At 35.4% G+C, this 27,211-nt stretch overlaps 1 protein-coding gene and 1 long non-coding RNA gene across 11 annotated transcripts in view; one reads left to right on the top strand and one right to left on the bottom strand.

The window, feature by feature from the left end:
• Positions 1 to 90: 90 nt before the first annotated feature.
• Positions 91 to 22,834, bottom strand: LOC149750697 (uncharacterized). The gene is made up of 3 exons (XR_016394652.1): positions 22,521 to 22,834; positions 8,926 to 9,027; positions 91 to 7,462 (listed from the first exon to the last, which is right to left on the bottom strand). It is a non-coding gene; the product is annotated as an uncharacterized LOC149750697 (long non-coding RNA).
• The window catches only part of RNPC3 (RNA binding region (RNP1, RRM) containing 3), a 79,499-nt gene continuing 74,696 nt past the window's right edge, over positions 22,409 to 27,211 (top strand). For 7 of the 10 annotated variants that reach the window (XR_002646107.3, XR_002646104.3, XR_016394645.1 and 4 more), the window contains exons 1-2: positions 22,411 to 22,952; positions 24,092 to 24,139. Coding sequence is in view for 6 of the 10 variants with exons in the window: in XM_022584194.3 (XP_022439902.1) it covers positions 22,761 to 22,952; positions 24,092 to 24,139 (240 nt within the window). In the remaining 4 variants the exon portion in view is untranslated. Of the gene's footprint in view, positions 22,953 to 24,091; positions 24,140 to 27,211 lie in introns of all 10 variants that reach the window. The other 3 variants (XM_022584195.3, XM_022584197.3, XM_089918871.1) reach the window with 2 other exon arrangements.

Raw genomic sequence — 27,211 nt, 5'->3', positions numbered from 1 at the left:
TATACCACCATGTGTATTTTTTAAAATGATTTTCTTCCAGTTTTACTGGGATATAATTGACATTCAGCACTGTGTAAGTTTAAGGTGTACAGCATGATGATTTGACTTCCATACATCATGAAATGATTCCCATGATGTTTAATCAATATCCATCATCTCATATAGATATAAAATAAAAGAAAAAAACTTTTCCTTGTGATAAGAACTCAGGATTTACTCTCTTAACAAGTTTTATATGTAATATACAGCTGTGTTAATTATATTAATCATGTATATTGTACATTACATCCCTAGTACTTATTTATCTTATAACTAGAAGATTGCAACTTTTGGCCACTTGTCATCATGTGTGGACACAAATGTGCTGCTGAATAAGCAATATGGGTGGAGTGACTCAATATTAATTTTACTAAGTTTAAGTTTTTACTAGAACTAATGATGTGATCTTTTAAAAAATCCATTTTAATAATATTGGATGGACTTCCAATTTACATTATGGATTTACGTAGGGGAAATTTTATCATTAAAACTAATAATCCAAAAAGATTTGAAAGTGAATATGGAGAAAATAAAGCTGAAGTAGGAAATGGATTGTTTTTGTTTACTTCAGAGAATAAAGGTTTACATAAAGTAAAAATAATAAAGAGCAAATAGGATAGAAATAGTTAATGGCTAACATTTATTAGCTTATTAAATTGATAATATTAACTAACATTTTGAGTGCTTACTATGGTCCAAGTAACAGACATGCATTAATTCATTTACTCCTCACAACAACGACATGAGATGAGTTCTAGCATTATTCCTATTTTACAGATGAGGAAAAAGAATTAGACAAGTTGCATAATTTACCTTAGGTCATCCAGGCTAATATGTAACAGAAACAGATATGTGGTATGAAACCATGTCTGTGTGACTTCAGAGCCAGCCCTCAATCTTTATGCTGTCACTTTATTTTCTGAGGAGTTTCCTCTAGAAAGATCATCAGTCATAGGGTTTAAGATTATGAGACATCAGAGTGGCCATCCAGTATGAGGACACAGAGAATATGATGCCAATCACTGATGAGGTCATTATTTTAGGCTAGATAATACAATTTAATACTAGTATAAAGATTGAGAAAGGTCATAAATAGTTTTCTGCTATAAAAAGCACAAGAACATTATCTATAGAGTGACCAACCTGAAACAATTCATCACATTATGCTCAGGCTATGTTGAGGCAATGATGTGAAGATAACTGATGCAAACAAATGTAATTATAACAGATATTTCACACAAAAAAAGATGGCTAGTACTTTTCATGACTCTGCCACTATTTCATAGAACGTATGTTTTTTAGTTGGATAAAGTACAAAACTAGATCTCTCTCCTTGCAGTTGGAATTAAATTTTAACAAGACTCATATTCTCAGGACTATTATATTTCTTTAGTGCATCACTAGATCATGAGTACAAAGGATTAAAAGAAGCAGTGTTGTAAAATGATAAAATCCTTTCAGAAACTTGACAATAACTTGGCAAAATTCAAAAGCATTAAAAGTTTTCATACCCAGCTTCCTTACTACATACCAAAAATCTACCAAAAAAAAGGAAAAGAAAAAAAAAGATTAAAATCTAAAATGCAGAAAAAAAATTATGAACAAAGAATTTCATCAAAATATTTATAATGCTGGAAACATACTACATTTGCAATATCAGAGGAATATAGCTAAGTGAATCACATACCCAAATAATTTAATAAAATGCAGCCATTTATAATTTATCTTTTAATGTTTTTAATGATATAAGGAAATCTTTATGCTATATCCAGAATAACAAAACAAAAAAACAAAAAAGTCTACACACATAAGATCACAACTATATACATGCATATACAGAGACTGGAGAGAAATATAGTATAATCTTCTTCATGAATATTTAAGAAGAGTAATGATATATTATTTAAATATTCTTTAAAACTCTTCTTAACTTTCCAAATTTTTGACAAGTATAGTAGACATGTCTGTCACTTACTTTCCTAGACACTCATTTTCTAGAATCTACTGTAACCATAGACCCTTGAAAGGCAGACCTTACAACCTTTTCACTCACCTCCTCACGTCCAACCATGGATAATCATCTATCCCAAAGCCAGTCAAGGCACACTGGCAGCCCAACGCTAAATATTTCATGAAATGAACTGAGGCAGAGAGATCAAAATCAATTACTAATAAGAATAGATGCTGAGCAGTCATAATTTAGAGTTGTCGCTGGTGGTTCTAATGGGCATTGAACAATAAGAGTAAGAAGGTGGTAAGAGATAAAGAGAAACCGAGTAGCACAACAGCAGATAGAAAGGTAGAAAGCAGATTTTAGAGTTCATAGGGCTTCTGAAAATAACAGAGTGGTCTCAGTTCCTGACATCCCAAATCCAAATTCCATGAAGCCCAACATTAATTATTTTCATTCTTTGGAATCCTGAGACATCTGTGGCTTTATAATAAACAACTTTTTACTTGACCTAGTTTAAGTTGGTTTCTGTACCTTGAAACCAAAAGAATTTGACAGAATAAATGAAAGAAAATGTAGCAGAACATCTTAATATACTTCCCTTCTTATGAAAAAATGGAATGGGAGTATCAACTGGAAAACTACAAGTTTCAATTGTGCCCCTGTGAATACAAAATTCAATTGTATTTTGCGTTCCAGAGTTAACATGTTTCCTTTTATATGACTAGTTGAAGCTTCATTTAAAAGCAGAAAAATGAGTCAGAGAGACTGACAGAAGGGGAAGTCCAAGAGATTCCAAGCATGAGAAGTATTCAAAACACTGATGCTGGTTCTGATATGTAGAAGAAAAAATTCCTCTACCTAATAGCTAATGTCAACCCCCAGCTGACAGGAAATGAGGACCTCTGCCCTGCAACCATAAGGAATTAGACTCCGCCAACAGCCTGAATGAGCTTGGAAGTGGATTCTCCCTAGAGCCTTCTCATAAGAACTCAGCTACCCAACACATTGATTTTGTTCCTTATGAAATCCAGAGCAGAGAAACGAGCTGAGTAAATTTAGATTTCTGACCTATGGAATTGTGCGATAATAAATTTGTGTATTTTAAGCCTCTAAGTCTGTAGTAATTTATTATGGTAGCAATAGAAAACTAATATACTATCTTAGATCATCTGTACCCAGTTGAGCATTCAGATGACTACAGACACATAAGAATCACAGCTGAGCCTAGCTCAATTGCTGATCCACACAAGTGTTTGATGTTTTAACCCACCAAATTTTCGGATGATTTGTCAGGTAGTAAATAATTGATATAGAAATAAGTACTGCTGTATTAAAAGTCAAAGCAAATGGCATTGACTTGGAGACTGGGTGAAGGGTGGAGCCTTGAAAAGTAGAGAGTAAATTGTTAGTAAAGGCTGACTATATGGTGATGAAACTGCAACAGGAAGCTAGAAGTAGAAATCAGGTGCCTGATAATATATTACAGTAAGAGTATGGATAGTGAGAAGAGCAGAGTTAGATCCCTGGGAAACAGAAATACTTAAGGGATTCGGAGAAAAAGAGGCTATCAGTAAAGGAGATTGACAAGTAGTGTTTGAGGAAATAGGCAGGGGACCAGAAAAGAGTGATTCAAGCAAACTGATAATGATGGAGGGGCCAGAAAATTGTTTGTGTATATTAATGTGTGTGTGTGTATCAGAAAAACAATCTATAAGTATATACAGTGAAATGGTAATGGTAATCATCTTTGAATAATAGAATTACTATTGATTTTTTTCTCCTTTTTATTAACATTTTCTAATTTTCCTATTAAAAATATGTGTAAGCCAAGGGTTTTCTTTTTTTTTCACTTTAACATTAATGAAGGTATCTTCCTCTACAAAGAGTGCTCAGAAATACTAAAATTCCACAGAGAAATAAATAAAAAGGAAAAAGAAGTGTTCACTTGATCTGGCTATTAATAGATTTTTCACAATTTAAAAACCATTTATTTATCAACAGAGGAATGGATAAAGAAGATGTGGTACATATATACAATGGAACATTAGCCATAAAAAAGAATGAAATAATGCCATTTGCAGCAACATGGATGGACCTAGAGATTGTCACACTGAGTTAAGTCAGAACGATAAATATCATATGATATTGCTTATATGTGCAATCTAAAAAACAGGTACAAATGAACTTATCTACAAAAGAGAAATAGAGCTACAGATGTAGAAAACAATCTTATGGTTACCAGGGGGTAAGGGAGAGGAAGGACAAATTGCGAGATTGGGATTGACATATACACACTACTATATATAAAATAGATAACTAATAAGGACCTCCTGTATAGCACAGGGAACTCTACTCAATACTTTGTAATGGCCTATATGCGAAAAAAATCTGAAAAAGATTGGTTGTATACATATATGTATAACTGATTCACTTTGCTGAATCACCTGAAACTAATACAACATTGTAAATCAACTATACTTCAGTAAAAATTAAAAATAAAAATAGGAAGAAAAAAAATTTTTTTTAAGTAAAAAAAACATTTCATTTGAATTTGGAAGATGAATGGAGGTTGAGGAATGAATGGGAGCATCCAATTCCCAGAGATGTCATAAGCAATAAACAAGAAAAAGTGGGTAAAGAGCTTGACCAGTGCCTTAAACATATTAACAGAGTAAGCACTCCATCAGTGAACACCAGTTAACAATTTTAGGGAAGGATGACAATACCTATATCATGGTGGACATGTTTTGGATATAGGTTACCTTCAGTAAATCCTTTGGCCTCTTTTAATCTCAGTTTCCTCATCTACAAATTGAAAATAGGGATATCTACATATATTTCCTCAGACAGTTAAGAATTTGATAACATGTGCAAAGTTCAAGCTCTAAGCTTTGGCTTAGAAATATTTCTGAATTACTGAATAAAGAGGTGGAGAGAGCAAGCCTGTAACAACCCTTGCAGGAAGTCTGGCTATGAAATAAAGGAGTGATTGTGATCAAGGTACACAGAGCTAAGGGAGAGTGTTTCAAGATAGGAGAAATTAAGTATATACATTTATTTTCAGAAGAGAAGGAAATAGTGAAGAGTGGTAAGATGAAGCTATGAAAAAAGAACTGATGATTAATTTGTAAAACAATATTTTTGAAGAAATGGGACTGGATGGGCTCTAAAGCATGGGAAAGGCATTTATCTCAGTGATCTTTTCTGTGACACAAAATGTAAGGATAGGTATCAATATGGAGAACTCAAATCTAGGAAAATATTTTTTTGGTGTGTCCCAGCATGAGTGGGCTTCCACCTGAAGCTTGGAGAATATTCATTTTTGACCCCACAAGTTTGAAAACAATAACAAAAATAATAATTTCCTTGTTTTCCTTGGTGTATTATAAAAGCATCCCTTCCCCCACAAAAAAAGGGAAATTTAGAAAGGTATTTTATTGAATAAAAAAATTGAGAGAAATATATTGACTTACTTGAGTAGTGCCTTATATAAACACCTTACCCAAAAATTATTGCTAGGTCCCAGATATCTTTATACAATTAAGCCTCAGTAATTTGAATTCCCACTTCATATACACACTGGTTAACACAAGGTACGTGCTTGTTCCCTTAGTACTCTGAATTAACATTTTGAACACTTAATTTTGGGGGTTCTGTAAAAGGAATGTTTTTAAGGTATTTTTGGCAGGTGCTTTGGCTAGCTTCACTGAATCTATTCATTAGTACAAGGGAGCATTTTCCACTAGTTACACACCAAACCTAAGGTAAAGCTTTACTGGGTAAACATTCCTGTTTACTTGTCATGGTAAATTATTTGATTTATGGTTGAACTAGTTTGCTATACACAATAGTTTTGTTTGATAAATTAATAAATAAAATATAGGGGCCAAGATAGATGGCTGGTAATATGTTAAGGACAATATAACACTGTGAGGTTTTAAATAAAGTGAATGATAATATAATTTGTATAGCTATATTGCAATTATCATCACCATCATCTTACTTTCATGTGGAGCTGAAGTTTCTCCTAGACAATGAATATGAACATAATTCATATTTAGTAACTATTTTGGTTATGCCTTTGTATTGTCCAGGGTTTTCCCTGAATATATGAAGAGATTTGTTTTAAGAAATCGGCTTACCTAATTATGGAGGTTAACAAGTCCAAAATATGCAGGGTGGGCCAGGAGGCTGGAGACTCTGGGAAGAGTCAATGCTGCAGTTCAAGTCGAAGGCAGAATTCCCTCTTACTTGGGGGAGGTCTGTCTTTTGTTCTATTCAAGCCTTCAGCTGACTGGATGAGACCCATCCACATTATGAAGGGTAATCTGTTTTACTCAAAGTTCACCAATTTAAATATTAATCTCATCTAAAAACACCCTCACAGAAACATCTAAAATAATATTTGACCACATATTTAGGCACCATAGCCCAGCCAACTTGACACATAAAATGAGTCACTTTGCCCATTCTTAATTGTAGTCAAGTTTAATGCAACTTTTAAAATTGAGCTAGAAGGGTACATGCCTGTCAGAAATAGAGTTGAGTGTAATAAATCACTACCAGGGAGAAAGCTGTCAGATGCCCATACTCACCTCAATCACTTCTGCTATTCCAGATAAATAAATTATCCACAATAAATTGACTGTCTTTGATCTCCACCCCTGCTTCCCAACCCCTACACCTACTGGAAGAGCCACCAATGCTAGTCTTACATCAGGCTTATTCAAAACGCAAGGAGGCAGTAAGTAGCCTGTTCTGTTTCTCCCCTCCTCTCACTCCCCATCTCCTTTCCTCTGCTTCCCTCCTCTCCCCTCTTCTCTTTGGCAGCCTCTAAGCCCAGGGACTTGGGATCACTGGCTCTGGAGAGATGTGTTTGACATCTAATACCTTACACAGAAAGGAATGCAGACATGACAACTGGCCCAGTCAGGCAAGGGCAATAATAGCACCAAACTCTTAAGATGGTCATTCCTAGACAGGAGAGTGCAGAGGGTAAAATTTCTGATTTCTTACTCAATGCACAAGCGCATTAACATACATATATTTTGTAATTTTTAAAAATATGTAAAAATGTAGGCCATCTAATTGCAATAACTCAGATGAACAGGATGCATATTTATGATACACATGTCAAATACAGTATTACCAATGGCACAAACAAGACAGAAATTTATTCTCACACAAGTTAAAGGCCCATGCTGGTATGGCAGTTGTACTATACAGATTAATCACAGGGTCAGCTTCCTTCTTTCTTGTGGTTTGCCCACATATAGGTTCCTAGATGACTCACTACCACCTATACAAGAGGAAAGAGGAAAGAGGGAAGGAAAGATATTTCCCTTTTCTTTAAGGTTATTACTTACAGGAGGCAGAGATTATGTCTGTTTACATGCCATTGCCTAGTACACAAACATACCTTGCTTGAAGGGAGACTGGGAATCTTTAGTCTAGATGACCTTATCGGTACTATAAGAAGAAGGAAAATGGATAATAGGGCGTAAATAACCAGCAGTGTTGACCACATATCTAAACATTAGCTTAATTATATACATGTGTATATATATATATAATTATATATATGTTATTTATATTATTTATATATAATTATATTATTTATATATATAATTATATATTTTATATTATATATAAATATATATATAAATTATATATAAATATATAATATAAATTATATACATATATAATTAGGAGCTTTGCTTTAGCCTAATTATCTTTTTCACAGTGGTCAAAAGATACAAGTAAAAAAATATATATATATGCATGTGTGTATTTGTGCATATATACATATATACGTATCTAGAGGAAAAAATAGTATGATTCATAGCTTGAAATTAATTAAAATTATAAATACTCATCTGCTATTATGGTGATATAACTCTGTCAATAAGAATTTGCTTTATGTCATGAGGCATACTAGATTCATTTTGATTGATTTTGAAAATTTATAAGCACTAGAAAATTTCTCTGTGGGTATAAAATAAACTGTGAGGTTTATTCATTAACTATTCACATGAAAAAAATCTCTTCATAAATAAGTACCAACCATTGCCACAATTGGGCTTGTAACAAACCATCCCACAACCCTGATCTACAAAATAACAATCATTTATTCTTGCTCACACATCTGTGTGCTGGCTGGAAGTTGGCTGACTTAAACTGAACTTGGCTCCAAGCTATAAGTTAGGTCCAAGTCCGCTCCATATGTCTTTCTTGGATCAGTGGGACTAGTGGGCTACCTGGGACATGTTCTTCATGTGATAATAACAGAAGCACAAGAGGGCAAACTCAACTGCTGCATTATTTTTTTAGGCCTCACTGTGTCATGTGTGCTTAACAGTTCATTGGCATTGCTAGTCAAATGGTCATGACCAAAATTAACGGCTGATGAAATACATTCTGCCCACCTTGAGACATGGCAAGGGTGTGGATATATATTACTATTAATAGGAGGCAAAAATTGGGACCACTCAATCAATCTACCATAAGATGTTATTTTGTACCATTCCAAAGTGGATGTAATTTCACTTTGTGTATTAGACTTATTTCTATAAACTAATTCGTTTATTAAATCCTTACTTGACTGCTATTATATATGAGGCACAGACTTTTTTCAAAAACAATTGAAGATACATCTCCTGCTTTATAGAAAATCAGTCTGGTGAAATATTATAACAAAATCAACAGAATTATAGCATAATGTGGTAAGTTCAGTGATAAAGATATGGAGAGGATAATACACAAACATGAGGAGAGGCATCTCTTTCAGGCTAGAGAAAAGGGAAGAGTATTGAGAAGATTTCCTGGAAGAGATGTTTTAAAAAGCCCTGTGGAAAACAGAGGAATTAAATTCTATCAGTTATCTTTTGATGTATTAAAACTTCCCAGAAAACTCTCAGAGGAATTTTACTCACCTCTTTGGGTTTGCTGGGGTGGTTCTGCTTACGTATTCTCCATTCTCCGTTTGGAGCCAGTAGCTAGCCAGGGTATATTCTTCTCATGGTGATGGCAAAGAGCTAGAGAGACAGCATAAACACATGGTGTTCCACCTTCTAAAATTCCATTGTCGAAAGCAAGTCACATGAGTGAACTCAACATCGAGGGGTAGGGAAGGAAGTGTACTCCTTTTTTGTGTGTGCTGGTAGAAATTGAGAGGTTGCAGGGCAAATGATTACAGGGAGGGGGGAAAGAATTGAAGCAAATAATTCAACCTACCAGACAAGTAAAAAACTCACCCCAAACCCAATTTCCTATAAATACTGACCTAGATAGCTAGCTATCTTACAATAAATAAAAAAATAAATATATAAAAGACATAAATACATAAAAATAGGTATTTAGTCCATATCATGTGATTTAGTCCATATGATGTGATAGGCACTATATGTTTGGACATTAATAAATATTTATTATTAATATGCACCACACTAATTCCTACAGCATTGGGAATTCTCATTGATTCCATGGTCCATAATGATAACAATGATAACATTGATTTAATATTTAGTTATAATTTTTATATCATTTTTCTATATTTTCACAGAATTAATTTGTAAGATAAATATATAGATACATCAATTAAAACTTTTATTAGGGCTTCCCAGGTGGCGCAGTTGTTGAGAGTCCGCCTGCCGATGCAGGGGACACAGGTTCGTGCCCCGGTCCGGGAGGATCCCACATGCCGCGGAGCATCTGGGCCCGTGAGCCATGGCCGCTGGGCCTGCGCGTCCGGAGCCTGTTCGGGAGAGGCCCCAACGGTGAGAGGCCCGCATACAAGAAAAAAAAAAAAATTTATTAAATTCTCAGGACAAATTTTCATAGTGTTTTTTTTTTTATTTTGTTAAACATAGTATCCTAGGACTCAATTTTGTAAATTGGCTTTATTAAAGTGAAGTACAGTGACCATTAACAGCTAGCATGCATTGAGCTCTTACAGGCACTTTATATACATTAATTCGTTAAATGCTCACAGAAATTCTTGAGCTTGATATTACAATTATCTTACAGATGAGGTTCAGAGAAGTGAAGTTCCTCATGATCACAAAACTAATAATAAAAGTTTTTCCTTACCCATTTATGCCTATCTGTAGTTTAATATCTTAAACATAAATCTGCTTTTCTTTAATTATCAAATATTTCTGGCAACAATAATCCAGATTTTTTTCCTACTAAATTATAATGCCCTTAATTATTTTATTCATTTATTCATTAGATGTTAATTGAACAGTTACAATGTGCAAGAAATTACCATAGGAATTGGGGACAAAGACATTAAAAGGATGATATAGTCCATTACCCTCATGAATCTTTTAGTCTAAAAGGTTTAACAAACATGCACTGACTGAATGGCTGACTAATGACAGTGGGCCTGCCCATCTTTCCCCTTCAAATTTTGGTTTCTCTACTATTTGCCTGAAAACCACAAAATGGAGATTTTTCAAATTGTTCATAAACTAAAGATATGTATCTGAAATAAGAACTAAATAAATCACCTATAAATAAACTAAATCAATCAGTTAGAATTCTTTTGATTGTGACAGGAAATGCAATAAAGTTGGAAGCCGCAAAAAAGGAGGGGATACTGGCTAACATACAGAAAAAACATACAGTGTTAGATCTATCTTCAGGTCAGAAACAAAACTGCACCAGGATCAATTCTCAGGCTTTACTCCCTTTGGAGGCCCTGATCTTATGCCATGCCCCTCCAATTAACAAAAATGCTTCGCTATTTCCAAGCCACTCATAGTCATAACTAGTGTTGAAGAGAGGATCTGCTCTGGCATTCACAGCAAAAGTCTTGAAGTGTACTTTAATTGGACCAGTACTTCTGCTCACCCCTGAAATAAGCTCAGTGACTAGATCAGGATTGCTTCAAGCCAATGAGTTTAGCCCTGAAACAGAGAGGGGTAACTCAACTGAAACCTCATGGCTGAGAAATGCAAGTTCCCCATATGAGTGTTAAGAGACTTTTGCAAGTATTTTTTGAGGGGTGGCTAAGCTTTATTTTACATAGAATAGGTTGCCAATTTGCTTCAGTTGAGGTATTATTGAATAATTCTACTGACCACAATCATTCATTTAGCAAATGTTGACTAAATGCCAGACTTCTATTAGTTAGGTATACCATAAAATTACCCAGAAGAGAATAAGATATTGGTTTTGATCTTAAAAAAAATATATTTTCTCTGACTTAATAAACTGTAATAAACAATCTAGATAAAACTATCTAAAAGTATCTATTGATAAAAATAAATAAATCTTTTTAAAACTTGATAGGATAGAAGCAGAAGAAATCTTTAAGTTAGCCTTTCCTTTTTTCTATAAGTGGAGAAAAATTACCTGGACTTTTGATTATAAAAATGTAAAGCAAAGGTTTTATTCTGGAATGAAAAGTTTAAAAAGAGGTGCTGTATTAATGTTTATTGTTTCCTTCATGAAAATGGATCTTTGGTAAACTTGGATTAAGACAATGTTTCTCTGAAAACTATTTGGGGAAGATGTGATATCCATGTGTCTGCCTATCCTTATTCAAACAGTTACTCATAAGGGATAGATAAAACCAAGACACTAGATAAAGGCAAGAAGGAAAAAATTGACCTCAAGCACATGGGGCAGGACCAAGAGTTCTGCAGTCCAACCTGGATAATTCACCTGTAACTTCCTCACATGTTATTATTCCACACTGGGAAACTTAACAATGTAGAATGATCATTGTCAGACAATGTTTGAGTTTGGGAGTGAGGCGTTAGGTTCATGGGTGTTCATTTTATTATTATTATTAGGCTGTAAAACATTTATGTCACATCTATTCTTTCATATCCATCTAATACTGTATTTTAAGATACAATAAAGGCAAATAATAAAGAAATTGGTAAAATCAATGCATTGGGATCCTATAAAACATGATTTGAAGAACAATGTATAATCACACAAAAATAAGTCTGCAACACATTACTAAAAATTACAAACTCATATGAATCATAATATTCAATTTTTACAAATACATGTGTATAATATAGGTAGATAAAGGAGTAGAGGGAATTATACAAAAATGCTAATATAAATTATTAATAGTTGGTGGGGTTACACTTTTTCTTTCTTTCATTTGCAAATCAGTATAGAGTTTCAACAATAAATATATACTACTTTTGGAAAATAGTAATATATTAATCTGAACTAAGTTATAGTTGTTTTTAAAAATGTAAGTTCTTAGATTGACTAAATCTAAGATATTTATAAGACAATAATATATTTGGAAAATTTACTTGGAGGATGCCTTCTCACTAAAATAGGTCAACTCATAAATCCTCTCTTAAGTTGAATGTAAAACAGTTTTATGAGTCTGGTTTGCAAGAGAAGTTGGGAATGGGGTAGAGGGAATAGAGAGGAGGTCTAAGTCAATGCAAGACTTGGAATTTATACTGTTAAGTCTTCCCAAGGTATAGGAAATTACCATCACTGAATGTTTTTTTCCACTTTGAACCATTTAACCTGAGAAAGACTATCAGTATATCTGAACCTCTACCAACATTGCTAATTGTTGCTAACGAAGATCTGGGTTAACTTGGAAAAAAATGTTAACAATTAAATAATTTATATTCTTTTCATTTTAAGTCATTCTAGTCAAGTAGAGAATTAAGCAATAATTACCTTTCTTACTAAGTAGAGAGAAGGAAGGAAAAAATCTTTCCTTTAGCAGTTGAAAGAAAATTAACAAATTTTCTGTCTTTTGGCCAATAATATGTCACATAAAGGCACAAAGGGAAAAGGTTATAAAGAAATAAATTATTATTTATAATTATTATTTATAAGTTTTTACAAAAGTCAACTTTTTTCAGTAGTTAATTTTTTGAAAAAATAAACAAGAAAATAATTATACTGTCTAAATATTACTATAATGAAAACTTTTTCTACTGTCTCAAAGTACTATTATTCATTTTTACATGTCCACATTTTTCATTTATTTTGGTAAATTTAATTTACCAAAGAATATGCATACATTTAATCAATTTAATTAATTGATATTTATAAAATTAATTTCCAGAATTCCCCCGAAAATTGATCGTTCAGAAGTTGACTATCTAATTTGTAGGCTTTCAATACTTTCTTTTCTACCAGGTCCTTATTGATAATTTTGCTCAACAAAGGTAAAGTTAGACAAGCATAATAGCATTGAACCTAACTTGTTCTTTCCCCAAGATGGTACACTAACTGGAAGAGATCAAAAATGGTATTGGGAAAACTAGACAGCTACATGCAAAAGAATCAAACTGGACTACTTTCTTGCACCATGTATAAAAAGAAACTCAAAATAGATTAAAGACTTAAACGTAAGACCAGAAATCATAAAACTCTTAGAAGAAAACATAGGCGGTATGTTCTTTGACATGTTTTAGCAATATTTTTTGGATATGTCTTCTCAGGCAAGGGCAACACAAGCAAAAATAAACAATGGAACTACATCAAACTAAAAATCTTTTGCACAGCGAAGGAAACTATCAACAAAATGAAAAGGTAACCTACTGAATGGGAGAAGATATTTGCAAACAATATATCTGATAAGAGGTTATATACAAGATATAAAAAAAACCTATCAAAAAAAACAACCCAATTAAAAAATGGGCAGAGGACCTGAGAAGACATGTAGATGACCAAAAGACATATGAAAAAATGTTCAACATCACTAATCATCAGGGAAATGCAAATCAAAGCCACAATGAGATATCACCTCGCACGTGTCAAAATGGTTATTACCAATAACAAGTGTTGGCCAGAATGTGGAGAAAAAGGAATCCTTGAAATTGATGGTGGGAATGCAAATTGGTGCAGGCACTATGGAAAACAGTAATGAAGCTTCCTTAGAAAATTAAAAATAGAACTATTATACTATCCAGGAATTCTACTTCTGGGTATTTACCCAAAGAAAAAGAAAACACTAATGCAAAAAGATATATGCAAGCCTACGTTTACTGCATAATTATTCACAATAGCCAATATATGGCAGCAACCTAAGTCCCATCAACAGATGAAGGAATAAAGAAGCTGTGATACACACACACACACACACACACACACACACACAAACACACAATGGAATATTACTGAGTCATAAAAGAATGAAATCTTGCCATTTGCAACACACGGATGTACCTAGAGGGCATTATGCTAAGTGAAATAAGCCAGACAGAGAAAGACAAACACTGTATAATTTTACTTATTGTGGATTCTAAAAAGCAAAACAAATAAACAAACATAACAAAACAGAAACAGAGTCATAGATACAGAGGACAAATAGGTGGGTGCCAGAGGGGAGAGGGGTGGTGAGATGAATGAAATAGGTGAGGAAAATTAAGAGGTATAAAGTTCCAGTTACAAAATAAATGAGTCACAGGGATGAAAGGTAACATTGTGGGGAATATAGTCATAATAATATAACATCTTTGTATGGTGACAGATGGCAACTAGACTTATTGTGGTGATCATTTTGTAATGTATAGAAATATCGAATCACTGTGCTGTGCACCAGGAACTAACATGGTGTCGGATGTCAATTATACTTCAACAAAAGAACAAACTCATAGAAAAATGATCAGATTTTTGGTTACCAACAGCAGGGGGTTGAGGAAGGGGGAATTGAATGAAGGTGGTTAAAAGATACAAACTTCCAGTTATAAGATAAATAAGTGTACTAGGGATGTAACGTTCAACATGAATATAATTAACACTGATGTATGTTATATATGAAAGTTGCTAAGAGAGTAAATTCTAAGAGTTTTTATCACAAGAAAAAAAGTTTTTTTTTCTTTTTCTTTTATTTTGTACCTATATGAGATGATGGATGGTCACTAAACTTATTGTGGTAATGATTTCATGAAGTATGTAATTCAATTCATTATGTTGTATACCTTAAACTTATACAGAACTGTACGTCAATTATATCTTAATAACACTCGGAGAAAAAAATAGTAAATTTATATACTTAAAAAAGACATGTGCTTCCCACGAATGTTGAGTGACCAATAATCAGAAAAAAAATAAATAAATGAAAGACTTGTTCAAGAATGAGGACTAGAGGATATAAGATATAGAGAAAATTATGTCCCAGCCAAAATCATAAGATTTTGAAAACAGCAGGTAAAGGGTTTGAGGTTGAAAAAATTAGGGAACTCTTGTTAATAATGAATAGTATAAGAGACCTTTTTAAACATTGTTTTTAACAGAAATTATGAATATAATAAGAGGTCAGTGGAATGACAGAAATGCTAAAATGCATTATTATGCAAAAGATGAGCTAGTCAGAAGGGTTAGCTAGTCATGAAGCAGAATAAAAACAGGCAATTTTTATTTTATGCTTAAACTTTCATCTTCCTATATCATCTCACCAACCTAAGAAACACATATGTGACATTTCCCCCTACCTTGCACCCTCATTCTTCAGTTTGATGGTTTAACGCAAACACTTGCCTTGCCTAGGACAAGCTTGCCATCTAGTGACAATGACTTGTAACTACAGAATATGGGAACGCACTTAGTGCACACAAACATGCATGCATTGCCTCAAAACTTCAACCATTCTTTTTTTCTCCCCAATAAACATTTATACAGTTCCTATTATGAGCTGGGATGTGGAGATACAATGGGTGGAAAAAATTAATGTGGTTCCTAAAACTGTAGCGGGAAAGATAGAAAGTATTCAAATAATCACCAATTAAATATAAAAATAACAAATATAACCACTTCTATAGCACCGACTCTGTGCAGAATAATTCATTTAATACTTATAACAATTCTATGATAAAGACATTATCTTCATTTTACATATCAGAAAACTGAAGAAGAGAGGTTAAGTAACTTCCCCTAGGTGTGAGAATAGAGCAGGATTATAAAACTTAAGACTGTTTCACTCCCAAATCTGTGCTTTTAATTGCCTCTGAATGTAAAACTGAAACTGTGATATATGCAAGCAAGATAATATTAGGACTGGACAACATTCAATCATTCAACAAATATTTACCAAACTCCTACAATGTACCAGATACTATGTTTGGCCTGTAGATAAAGAAGCAAATAAAACAAAGACAAGATAGACACTCTAATGTCATGGAGCTTATATTATAAACACATACAGGCGTGCACACACAAACACACATAAGAATTAATATATAATTTCTAGGCTGTTATATGCCAAGAAATTAATAAGGCAAGTAAGTGATTAGTGATGGGTAGGTGAAGAGGCATGCTATTTCCAGAGCAGTGGCAAAGTCCTCTCTGAGGAAATCTGTAGTGAATCCACTACAGATTTCCTTAGAGAAGGGTATAAGCTTAGAAGTGAGATTAGTATTTTAATTGGACTGAATGATGATAAATAATGGTTTGTTTTTAAAATCAAAATGAGTAGGAAAGTTAAGGAACACGTCAGGGGAGATCCAATAAAACATGTTTGAAGCTGTAAAATATACATATACTTGTTGCTGTGATTTATATTTTGAAGAAATTGAAGGTAAAATTTATTTAGAACTGTGTTATGTCACTGAACTGGGATTACGGTAGATTTACATGTTATGAGCAGATGTCAGTACCCACATATTCATAATACAAAGATAGATGATTATATCAGCCAAAGGTTTTGCAAAAATAGATCATTTTTTTTGTTTGTTTTTTGTTTTGCGGTACGCGGGCCTCTCACTGTTGTGGCCTCTCCCGTTGTGGAGCACAGGCTCGGGACGCGCAGGCTCAGCGGCCATGGCTCACGGACCCAGCTGCTCCGCGGCATGTGGGATCTTCCCGGACCAGGGCACGAACCCGTGTCCCCTGCATCGGCAGGCGGACTCTCAACCACTGCGCCACCAGGGAAGCCCTCAGGAATATACTTTTAAGTGACAGTTTTATTCCACATTACTTCCAGAGACTTGAACTCATTTATCATAAAAGAGAAATATTAAATCCATAAAGGGACTGGTAGAATTATGTATGCATAAGGTTCATGTGCAGAAAGCTAGCTTACTTACCACCGAGTCAACTCAGCTGTAGAGTGACAGGTATAAGTTGTTAGGTCTCAAAGGAAAGCTTGATTTGGGTCTTAGGGAAAAAAAATCAAATTAATTAAAAATCAAAAAAAAAAGGAAAAAAAATATATTTGGTAGCTCCATTAGATTTGAGTAAGTTAAACCAATGAGCCAGCTGTTTACATACAAATGTTTTTATTTCTATAAGGTAGATTATGCTATGGACTAAATTATGCTCCCTCAAATTTCATATGTTAAAGATCTAACACCCAACGTGATGGTATTTGTAGATGGGGCCTTTGGGAGGTAATTAGGTTTAGATGAGATCATGTGGGTGGGGCCCTCATGATGGAATTAATGCCCTTATAACAGCTACTCTAGAACATTCTCTCTCTCTCTCTCTCTCTCTCTCTCTCTCTACCATATGAGGACACAGCAGCAAGGCAAGCCAGGAAGAGAGCTATCACAAGAACTTGACAATGCTGCCACTCTGATCTTGGACTTTGAGCCTCTAGAACTATGAGAAAATAAATTTCTATTGTGTAACCCACTCAGTTTATGGTATTTGTTATGGCAGCACCAGCTGTCTCACATAGATTCTGAAAACAGAATTGCTGGGTTAAAAGGCAGGTTTACATGTTATTTAAACAAATATATATATATACATATATATATATATATATATATATATATATATTTTTTTTTTTTTTCCGGTACGCGGGCCTTTCACTGTTGTGGCCTCTCCCGTTACGGAGCACAGGCTCCCGACGCGCAGGCTCAGTGGCCATGGCTCATGGACCAAGCCGCTCTGCGGCATGTGGGATCTTCCCGGACCAGGGCACGAACCCGTGTCCCCTGCATCGGCAGGTGGACTCTCAACCACTGCGCCACCAGGGAAGCCCTAAACAAATATTAAGGATTATTTTTCTGAAAGCTGATGAGAAAAATTTCATGGCTATGTAAATTGTTTATTTTACACAGGGAGTAAATCTACAAATGACTATCCGTGAGATCCACACATAATCATCACTCAATAAGTAACAGAGAATAATACTGACATTTTGTCTTTGACCAGTATGATAATTTTTCAGTGAACTCTTTAGCCTGGTTTCTTAAAGTCATCATGCAAATCAATGAGTATGCAATCGCTAGTTGCCAGCAGGATATATTTTAGTTTTTTGTGAGTAATATTAATTTACATGTTTTAACATTCAGTGACTACTAATCTACTTCTAAGGCACTATGTTAATCCTTGGAGGATACAGAGATGAATACAGCAATTCCTATCTTCAAGGAGCTTACCAGTAATAAGGAAACTATATACACACTCAAATTTATATATGATGATTTCTAGTATAAAAATAAATGTAACGAAGACATAAATTCTGCCTTGAAAAAAGGAAAAGTCTTTGATAGTGGTTGTATTAAACTACAAAGTTTTGGGGTGATTTATTACACAGCAATAGAAAACAAAAATAATGAAAAATCTAGTTTCCTGTGTTTCAGCCGCTGCAACACAGAGAACAGAACAGAAGAGGCAGAGATGGTGTTGACTGACAACGAACAATTTAGTTAAAAGGTAACATTTGAGCACCTGAAGAAAGGGAGCCAGAATGCAGATATCTGTGGGAAAAGCATTTTTTCAAAGTTTTAGCAAGTACTACAAAGATCTGAGTCATGTGTCTGAAGAGTTCAAGAACAGCTAGATTAGTATGTCTATAGTGAAGTGTGAAGGAGGGGGAAAGAATAAATGAAGCCAAAAAAGTAATACATTGGCGGAGCCAGATCATATAAGCTCTTAGAAATCAAAGGAAGAATTTTAGCTTTTAGTCTAAGTGAGAGGAAAAGCCACTGGAGAGTTCTGAGGGTATAACAGAATCACTCTGGCTGTGATAATAAAAACATATTGAAGAATATATTATATATAGTATTACACATGTATAATAAACTAAAAATTTATAAATAAAAATAACAATTACATTTTAATTTATGTATATAATTTTTATACATGAATAAATAAAATAAAAGTATATTTAATATTTATTATATTTATATTTTATAAAAACAAAATATAAAATATTATATACTTATATGTTAAAATATCATATATTTATTTATACATGTATATATTATATTTATTTATATACTTTTAAAGTATAAATATATATATATAAATAAAAGGATATTTATCATGAGGAATTGGCTCATGTAATTATGGAGCCTGAAAAGTCCCATGATCTGCCATCTGCAAGCTGGAGATCCAGGAAAGCTGGTTGTGTAATTCAGCCTAAGTTTGAAAGCCTGAGAACCAAGGGGAATTCATGGTGTAGAACCCAGTCTGATTGTGGAAGATGAGATGAGATGTCTCAGCCTAATCAGTGAGGCAGGAAAAGAAGGGTGATTCTTCCTTTCTCTACCTTTTGTAGCATTCTGGCCCTCAATGGATATATGATGCCCACCCACATAGGAAAGGGCAATTTACTTTACTGAGTTCAACAGTTCAAATGCTAATCTCATCCAGAAACACTCTCAGAGACACACTCAGAAATAATGTTTAATCTGGGTATCTTGTGGCCAGTCAAATTGACACATAAAATGAACCATCAGAGTGTATTTTTATTGGTGAAAGAATGGGCTTTGCTATGGTAAAAAAATAAAATTAAAAAAATAAAAAGAATTAACCCTAAACTATCAGTGTATTTACATAATAGAAGTTAATAAAAGTTATTTCTTACTTACGCAAGGTTTGGAGGGGGTCAAGCACTTTTGTAGGGAAGTTGTCATTGATGTGGTGACCAGGTATTCTATGCAGTGTTTACCTCACAGCTCTTTGACCTCAATATGTGGCCTCCAGGATCACTGCTTTCACACCCCCTCTTCTGTACTATAGTCTGCAATTGACACATGTTGCCTTCATAACAGCCCACTGACCAGAATGAATCGCACGGTTGCACCTCACATGGGAGTTGGAAAAAGTAGAGGAATATATGGAATAATTGCTGAACCTTACTGAGTCCGCCCAGGTGGTAGTGCCTCTTAAAAATCAAGGGGTAACAGGAAACAAGGTGGCACCTAGGGATGCTATGAAAAAAATTACTGAGACAATAAGGGCACCAGGAGCTGAGAAAGTTTGGGAACCTCTGGGCTATACCAAGAAAAGGAAATGAGAAAAATGCAACTCAAAGCAGACCACACCCACTTCCACTTAAACATGGCAGAGATGAAAGCAAATTACGTCTTCTTCCTATCCCTCAGGTCAAGCCTTATATGAGGGGAGGGTAAAAAGCATGACCTTATTAGAGTTTGAAGTTGACATTTCAAATCGACTTAGACTGTTAGTAACTGAAAATGACCAAGACATTATGAAATCTGCCTGAGCTATTGTCAAGGGAAGGATAAGGCGGATTTAATTGAGTACAACTAAAAGTAATTAAGAGAAAATAAAATTCTCTCATGTTCCTATTTCACTGAGCTGTGATATCTCAATTATAGTAAAGACCACTAAACTTATCTTGATGACCCATGTAGCAATTCTTGACCATAGGTGGCAGTGGTAATATTAAAGTTAATCCATTCATGCATTCATTCATTGAACAAATATTTATATATGTCTACTATATGCTAATCATACATAATAATAAGAGATGCAGGGAAAAGCCTGTAAAGGAGTGTTTAAAGTAGCATGCCCTCTCCAATCAGTTTATCCCTCTACCCTGGGTCTATTTTTGTCTTTTTTTCCCTCAAAGCACTTATTTACTCTCCAAAAGGAACTCATTCACTTACTTATCTACATGTTTTAGTCTGTCTTTATTACTACAGTGTAAGTGCCAAGAGAAAAAGTATTACCTTGTTCTTCCTCCTCTCAATTTCTCAACACTGGCATGCCCCATGGATCAATACTGGTCCCCTCTCTCTCTACCTACACTCTTGTACCTTGGATATAAATATTATATGTGTTGATGTTACATATGTATCTAGTGTTGATGTTTCTCCAAAATGCCATAATTACACATCCAACTGCTTACTTGAAACATTGGATACTGAATAGATACTTTAAATTTAATGTGTTCCTTCCTCCCCTACAGTCTCTAATCTAGCTACACTTTAGTTAACTCTTCTCATGCTCAGTAAATGGCATCATCATCCACCTAGATGGTGGACAGTTGGGGTTCAAGCCAAAACCTCAAAATTTATCCTTAATTACTCTTCTTCATCTGCAAGTCTATCAATTCTACTTCCAAAATACATCTCAATTCCACTTCCAAAATACATCTCAATTCCACTTCCAAAATACATCTCAATTCCTGTTCCTTTTCTCCATGTCTACTGTTACCTAACTATTTCTAGCAGTGTCTTGCCTGGGCTACTGCAATAGCCCAACTGGTCTTCCTGCTTCTACTCCATTTTTCACACTGCAACCAGAGAAATTTTCATATCTAAAATTTAATCATTACATACATATACACATACACACAGACCTCTACTAAAAATTCTGTCAGTTTCCAATTGCTCTTTGGTTTAATCAAGACTTCAAACTAACCCACAGAGCCCTCATGGTCTGGCTCTATATACATGACATTTTGTGGAGGGGTTCTCCATAGTTTTTCAAGTTTTTATTAATGTCTGTCCCTCCCTTGTTCCCCAACCCGTCTTCCATGGGAGCCAAACTTCGATATGTTGTTTACTGTGATACAGTTACCATCTAATCAAGTAGCAAATAAAAAGAGCAGTTAAGAGGCACCTTGGGCCTCCAGACTGTAGTAGCTGCACCTAAAATAATACCTCTATCCAGAATCCTCAATGCCCTCTTTGTATGGAATAAGGAAGACTTCTCTGCCTCGCTCCATTCAGAAACGGGTTAGAATAGTGTAAAGGCCAGTCACACTAGCAGGGTCAAATCCCAGTTCGGTCATTTAATAGCTGTGTGACTTACACCTCCCTGTATTGTACATCAGAGTGCTCAACTGTAAAATGGGGAGGAGTACCTACACCTTAGAGTTGTTGACGGGGTTTATATTAGGGCATCTCTTCCCAGAGGCCGCTAATTCCGTGAAAAGGAACCACGGCCAGACGGTTATCACGCTGCTGCTACGTGTCCGATGATTGAAGAAAACAAGTGTCTGTCTCAACTTTTTGTTCCTTAAAACTGAGCTCGCCTGCCTAAGTGAAGGCTACTGAGCCAAAGAAAGAATGTGCAATCTTTAGGCATTATCATCCCGAATGTAGACACAGAACCGGTATTCCCACACCAAGTCCCAGCCAGCCAATCAGAAGCACTTTGCAATCTGCCAGGATTAGAAACCCGGCTATAGCAACTCCAGACCTCCCTGGCGCCACGCCCAGACCCGCTCCCAGCTAGCACATGCGCAGCAGTGACTCCTTCTGGCCTTGGGGTTACTTCCTCTTTCGTGAACGCGGCTTAAGTCTCTCACGCGTTGACAGTTTTTTTAAATACTTACACCTATTTCGGGGGAATTTTTGTTTTTAATGCCGTCATCAACTACCTGGAATTTGAATCATTTTGCTTTCCCATCACCGTGTAACCTTGCCCTTCACTCTGAGGAACGTGTCTCCGAAGAGCTGGCACCCGTCCGTGGTGCAGGTCTCGCGAGAAGGCGACATCTCTCGCGTTACTTCCTTGTTTCCAGAATCCTTAGCGCGAAGTGGGAAAACACTCGTTTAGCTTAGCTTTTTATGATCACTGCGGTTTCTTCAGTGGATTCCCTGTTGGTTCTCCGTGAGAAATGGCGGCTTCAGAACAGCCGCTGCCAATGTCGAGAGGATGTCAGAGCTCTGCTTCGCTTTCTCCGCCGCGGGGCGACCGAACCCTTCTAGTGAGGCACCTGCCAGCCGAGCTGACCGCTGAGGAGAAAGAGGACTTACTGAAGTATTTCGGGGCGCAGTCCGTGCGCGTCCTGTCCGATAAGGGGCGGCTGGTAAGGGCGCGCCAGTCCCGAGCCTCCGGGGAAGGCCCTTGGCTGTTGACCTGGGGAGGGGGAGTTCTGACAGAAGGAAGAAGACAGAAAAGAGTGAGGGAGATGCGCTTGTGTAGTGGGGGCTTCCCAGTCTTTCCTCCTTCATATCAAAATAGTCCCAAGTCGGGTTTTAATTGGCTCGAGCCTAGGTTAGTCGCCGCGCTGCGGAAAAGGGCAAGTGAGAAAGGCAAAGAAGAAAAAATGAAAAGAGAAGCTTAGTTATGTTCTATTTTCCCATCCTGGGAATCTCGAAACTCCGCTGAATTTGGAGGTATTTCTCTTAGGCTCAAGAGTACTCTCAGAAATATGTAACGAAGGACTGTTTAAAAATCTTGGTACTTATAAACCAGCGTTAAGACATTCATCAAAATAGAGGAGAAGCTACAGTAGTCGGTAACTTGAGTAAACTAGTTACAGGATTTCTACTAAGTTTTTGACGAGGATGTTATTCATAAAAAATTTCCAACGGAATCCTTCAGGGAGCAATATTTTAAGACTGTTCAAAGTCCAACACTGGGATGTACACAATTACTTTATTTTCCTTTATACCTGAAGATGTTTTAGATGAGTTCTCTCCATTAAAATAGCAGTGGTGATGTTAAGTTTCTGCCAGATGGCCTGTGATGGGGCAAAACATCAGTGGTTAAAGTCTCCCCAGGTGTTTCTAATAATGCAGCCAGGGTTGAGAATTAGTGAGTTAGGAGAAAGACCAATTTAAACTTTGCATTTGGCTATATAGAGGAAAGTTTAGATCTTAGATGCGTTATACATGGAAGGTATTTTATATTTTTGGATGGCTTAAGGGTGGTCCTCTGTGTATAGTAGGGGTTTTTAAACTTATGGACTGTCGAACTACTTGAAAATATATGTAAAACATGCTGTGTGTGTGTGCCCCTTTATATGAGAAAGTCTTTCATCTCAGAAGTTTGATCCTAAACTGATTCAAAAGCAGTGTACTGAATTTAGTAATCAGTTAAATGATCTGGATTTTCTGTCCTTTTCTGTGATTTTATTAATGTGTCGAATCACTGTCAGCTGGTAAAATATCAGACTTCCTTATGAGAAATTATATTTGAAATAATTTGTACCTTCTTTTTCAGAAACATACAGCTTTTGCTACTTTCCCTAATGAAAAAGCAGCTATAAAGGTATGACTTTTTCTTTTCTATTATTAACAATTTTCTGTTATCCAGTTTTAAAAAATGGAGCATAATGTTAAACTATAGTTTTTAAAAGCGAAAGGGTTTGTATTTTCAGAGTTTGCTCCATAGGCTACATTTGGTTTGTCATTTGGCAGATTTTGCCCAATGTTTGGACATAAGACTAGTAGATTAACTGGAACATGAATTAAAATTGAATTGTAATCTCATATGTAATTAAAAGTGACAAATTCAAAAGGATGCAAACATTGATAACTATCTCTGTAACTGTTGCAAGACAAGATGTTTTAAGCATTAAATGGAAAATATATATATTTAAAAAAATCCTAGGGGATCATTTGCAAAGGAGGTGACTTTTGAGGTAGACCGTTAATGATTAATTAGATTTTGAGAAGAAAACAAAGGAAGTTGGACCTTCCAGGTTTAGAGAACACTAAATAAAGCTGTGGGGCATAGAAAGTTCTAAGTGGAGCAAAAACTAAGGGTTGAAATTGAAATAGGACTTGGAAGATAGGTTGAGTCTAAATTTGGGTGGAAGGGAGGGAGGGATTGAACTTTGTTTAGTAGTTATTCTTAAGGCACTTGATATATTTGAGCTGACCAGTAATATGGTCAGATCTGTGAAAGACGTCTGGTAGAATTCATGTAATGGATTGGATATGGAAAAAGATTAGAGTTAGAAAGACCAAATGGAAAGCAAAGACAAGAGAAATGTTATAATGGCTAAGGCAAGAGAAAGGATCTGAATAAGGCAGTAAGAAGACAAAGGAAGAAGTACATACACATTTGGTAGAGATAGTGTTTTTTGGTCCTGTGATCCTTGTAGATGTAGTGGTTGAGAGAGAGGGAATACTTGGAAATTTTTGGACTGAGTTATTGGGTTATTAACATTAGTTGACAGGGGCAGGATTCAGAGGATGTTTGCAAAGGTAGGTAATGAATTCACATATTATCTATTAATTTTGTGGAGTCTGTGGGCTACTTCTGTGGAAATATTTTAAAAACAATTAAAAATATGGACCTAGAGCTGAGGCAGGGTTAAAAATGGAGTTTCCTCAACAAGGTAAATGGATATGGTTGCCCAAAGGGAGAAGAGCCAGCAAAGAAGACTGGGAGGGAGAAGTTAAAAAGGAAGTAGAACTAGAAAATAAATTCTCATGGATGCAAGAAGAAGAGAGTTTTAAGAAGATAAGATCCTGTGATGACACAAGGTGAAGAACGAACACAGTCTATTAGTAAAGTATTTTTATTGTGAAACTATAGAAATGACCCAAATTCTTATCAATAAGAGGGAAGGATACTTTAAATTGTAGTATATCCATACACTGAACTACAACTCTCAGAGAATGAGCTCAAATGAATATGTATTAATAAGGAATGTAGCCCAGATAGAGTACATGAATAAAGTTGCAAAACATTATATAATATGTAACCTTGGAATTTTGGAAAACTAGTATCAATACTGTGTATGTTAGTTTATGCATAGAACAAAATGTAGCAGAGCTATACACCAAATTGAATAATAAATGTCTTTCTCCAAGGATGGGATTACAGAGGACTTTCACATTATATGTATTAAAGTATAGGAAAAAATTTTTTCAGAAAAGACCTTTTGAAATATAGCATTAAAAGTGTTTAGTAAAATATGGTAATGAAAACTACCTTGTTTTAGAGTCAAGATTAACTTGGAGGAGAGGGCATGGAACCAGTCATTGTCTAACATTAAAACTTAAAAGCCATAACTTTGAAAAGAATGTATGACATAGATTTTGAGAGGAAGAAACTTAAAGCAATTCAGCTGTATTTCAGATAATCAAAGGCTCACGGATAGTAAGAGGTCTAGGCTGATTTAAGGACTTGAAAATTATTGAAACGTATAGAAACTTGCTTTGTATAATGGAGTCAAATAAGGATGCATAAAGATGGTAGAATAAAATTATAGTCCCTGTTGGGCTTCCCTGGTGGAGCAGTGGTTGAGAGTCCGCCTGCCAATGCAGGGAACACGGGTTCGTGCCCCGGTCTGGGAAGGTCCCACATGCCGGGGAGCGGCTAGGCCTGTGAGCCATGGCTGCTGAGCTTGCGCGTCGGGAGCCTGTGCTCCACAACTGGAGAGGCCACAACAGTGAAACGCCTGTGTACCGCAAAAAAAAAAAAAATTATAGTCCCTGTTAAGGCCTAACGTTCCATTTGTTCAAAAAATATTGAGTGCCTGCTATGTGCTAGATACTGCTTTAGGTCTTGGGATATATCAATGAATAAAACACAGATTTATGCCCTCATCGGAGCTCACATTCTCAAAGGGGAGACAGACCATAAATAATAAACTTAATGAGTTTAATATTTTAGAAAGTGATAAATACTATAAAAAAAGAACAATAGGATCAGGAGTGCTGGGTTGGGAGGATTAAGCTACAGTTAAGGTAGTTATGGTCATACTTGAGCAACACTTTAAAGGAAGTGAAGGAAGTTAGCTAAGGGAATTTTGGGGAAGTGCATTCTAGTAAGAGGAATAGCTGGCATGCAGTAGCTTGTGGCTAAAGCAAAAAAAAAATGAGGGGAGATATTGAATTTGAGGTCAGAGAAGTAAGAGGGCCATATCATGTAGGTACTGTAAGGACCATAGATGTTACCCTGAGTAAAACTGGGAGCCATTGTAGTATTGTGAGCAAAGCAGTAACATAATTCACCTTATATTTAAAAGTATCACTTTGTGTTGAGAGTAGATGGAAGGCAGGGAAGAGTAGAAACAGGGAAATCTCTTAAAAGGTTACACTGTTAATTCGGCCCAGAGATGATGGTTGCTTGGACCATGATGATAGCAATGGAAATGGTAGGAAATAGTCAGATTCTGGATATATTTTGTAGGTAGAAGCAAACAGGATTTCTCAGTGGCTTGGATATGCAATGTGGGAAAGAGGTGTTAAGGATGGTTCCAAGACTTTTGACATGAGTAAATGAAAGAAGGGGGTTACCATCAGAAGGTTCCAGATGGAGACCATTTGAGGGGGGATGGGGAGAGAAGATTCAATTCCTGAAGTCTTAATTTTAAAATATTTAAAA

This window comes from Delphinapterus leucas, chromosome 1 (genome assembly GCF_059928025.1).
Source record: "Delphinapterus leucas isolate spDelLeu-1000000601 "Yukka" chromosome 1, BTC_Dleu_Yukka2, whole genome shotgun sequence".
In the NCBI taxonomy this organism is placed as follows: Eukaryota; Metazoa; Chordata; class Mammalia; order Artiodactyla; family Monodontidae; genus Delphinapterus; species Delphinapterus leucas.
The sequence above is the reverse complement of the archived record's forward strand: the minus strand, read 5'-3'. Positions and strand labels throughout refer to the sequence as shown.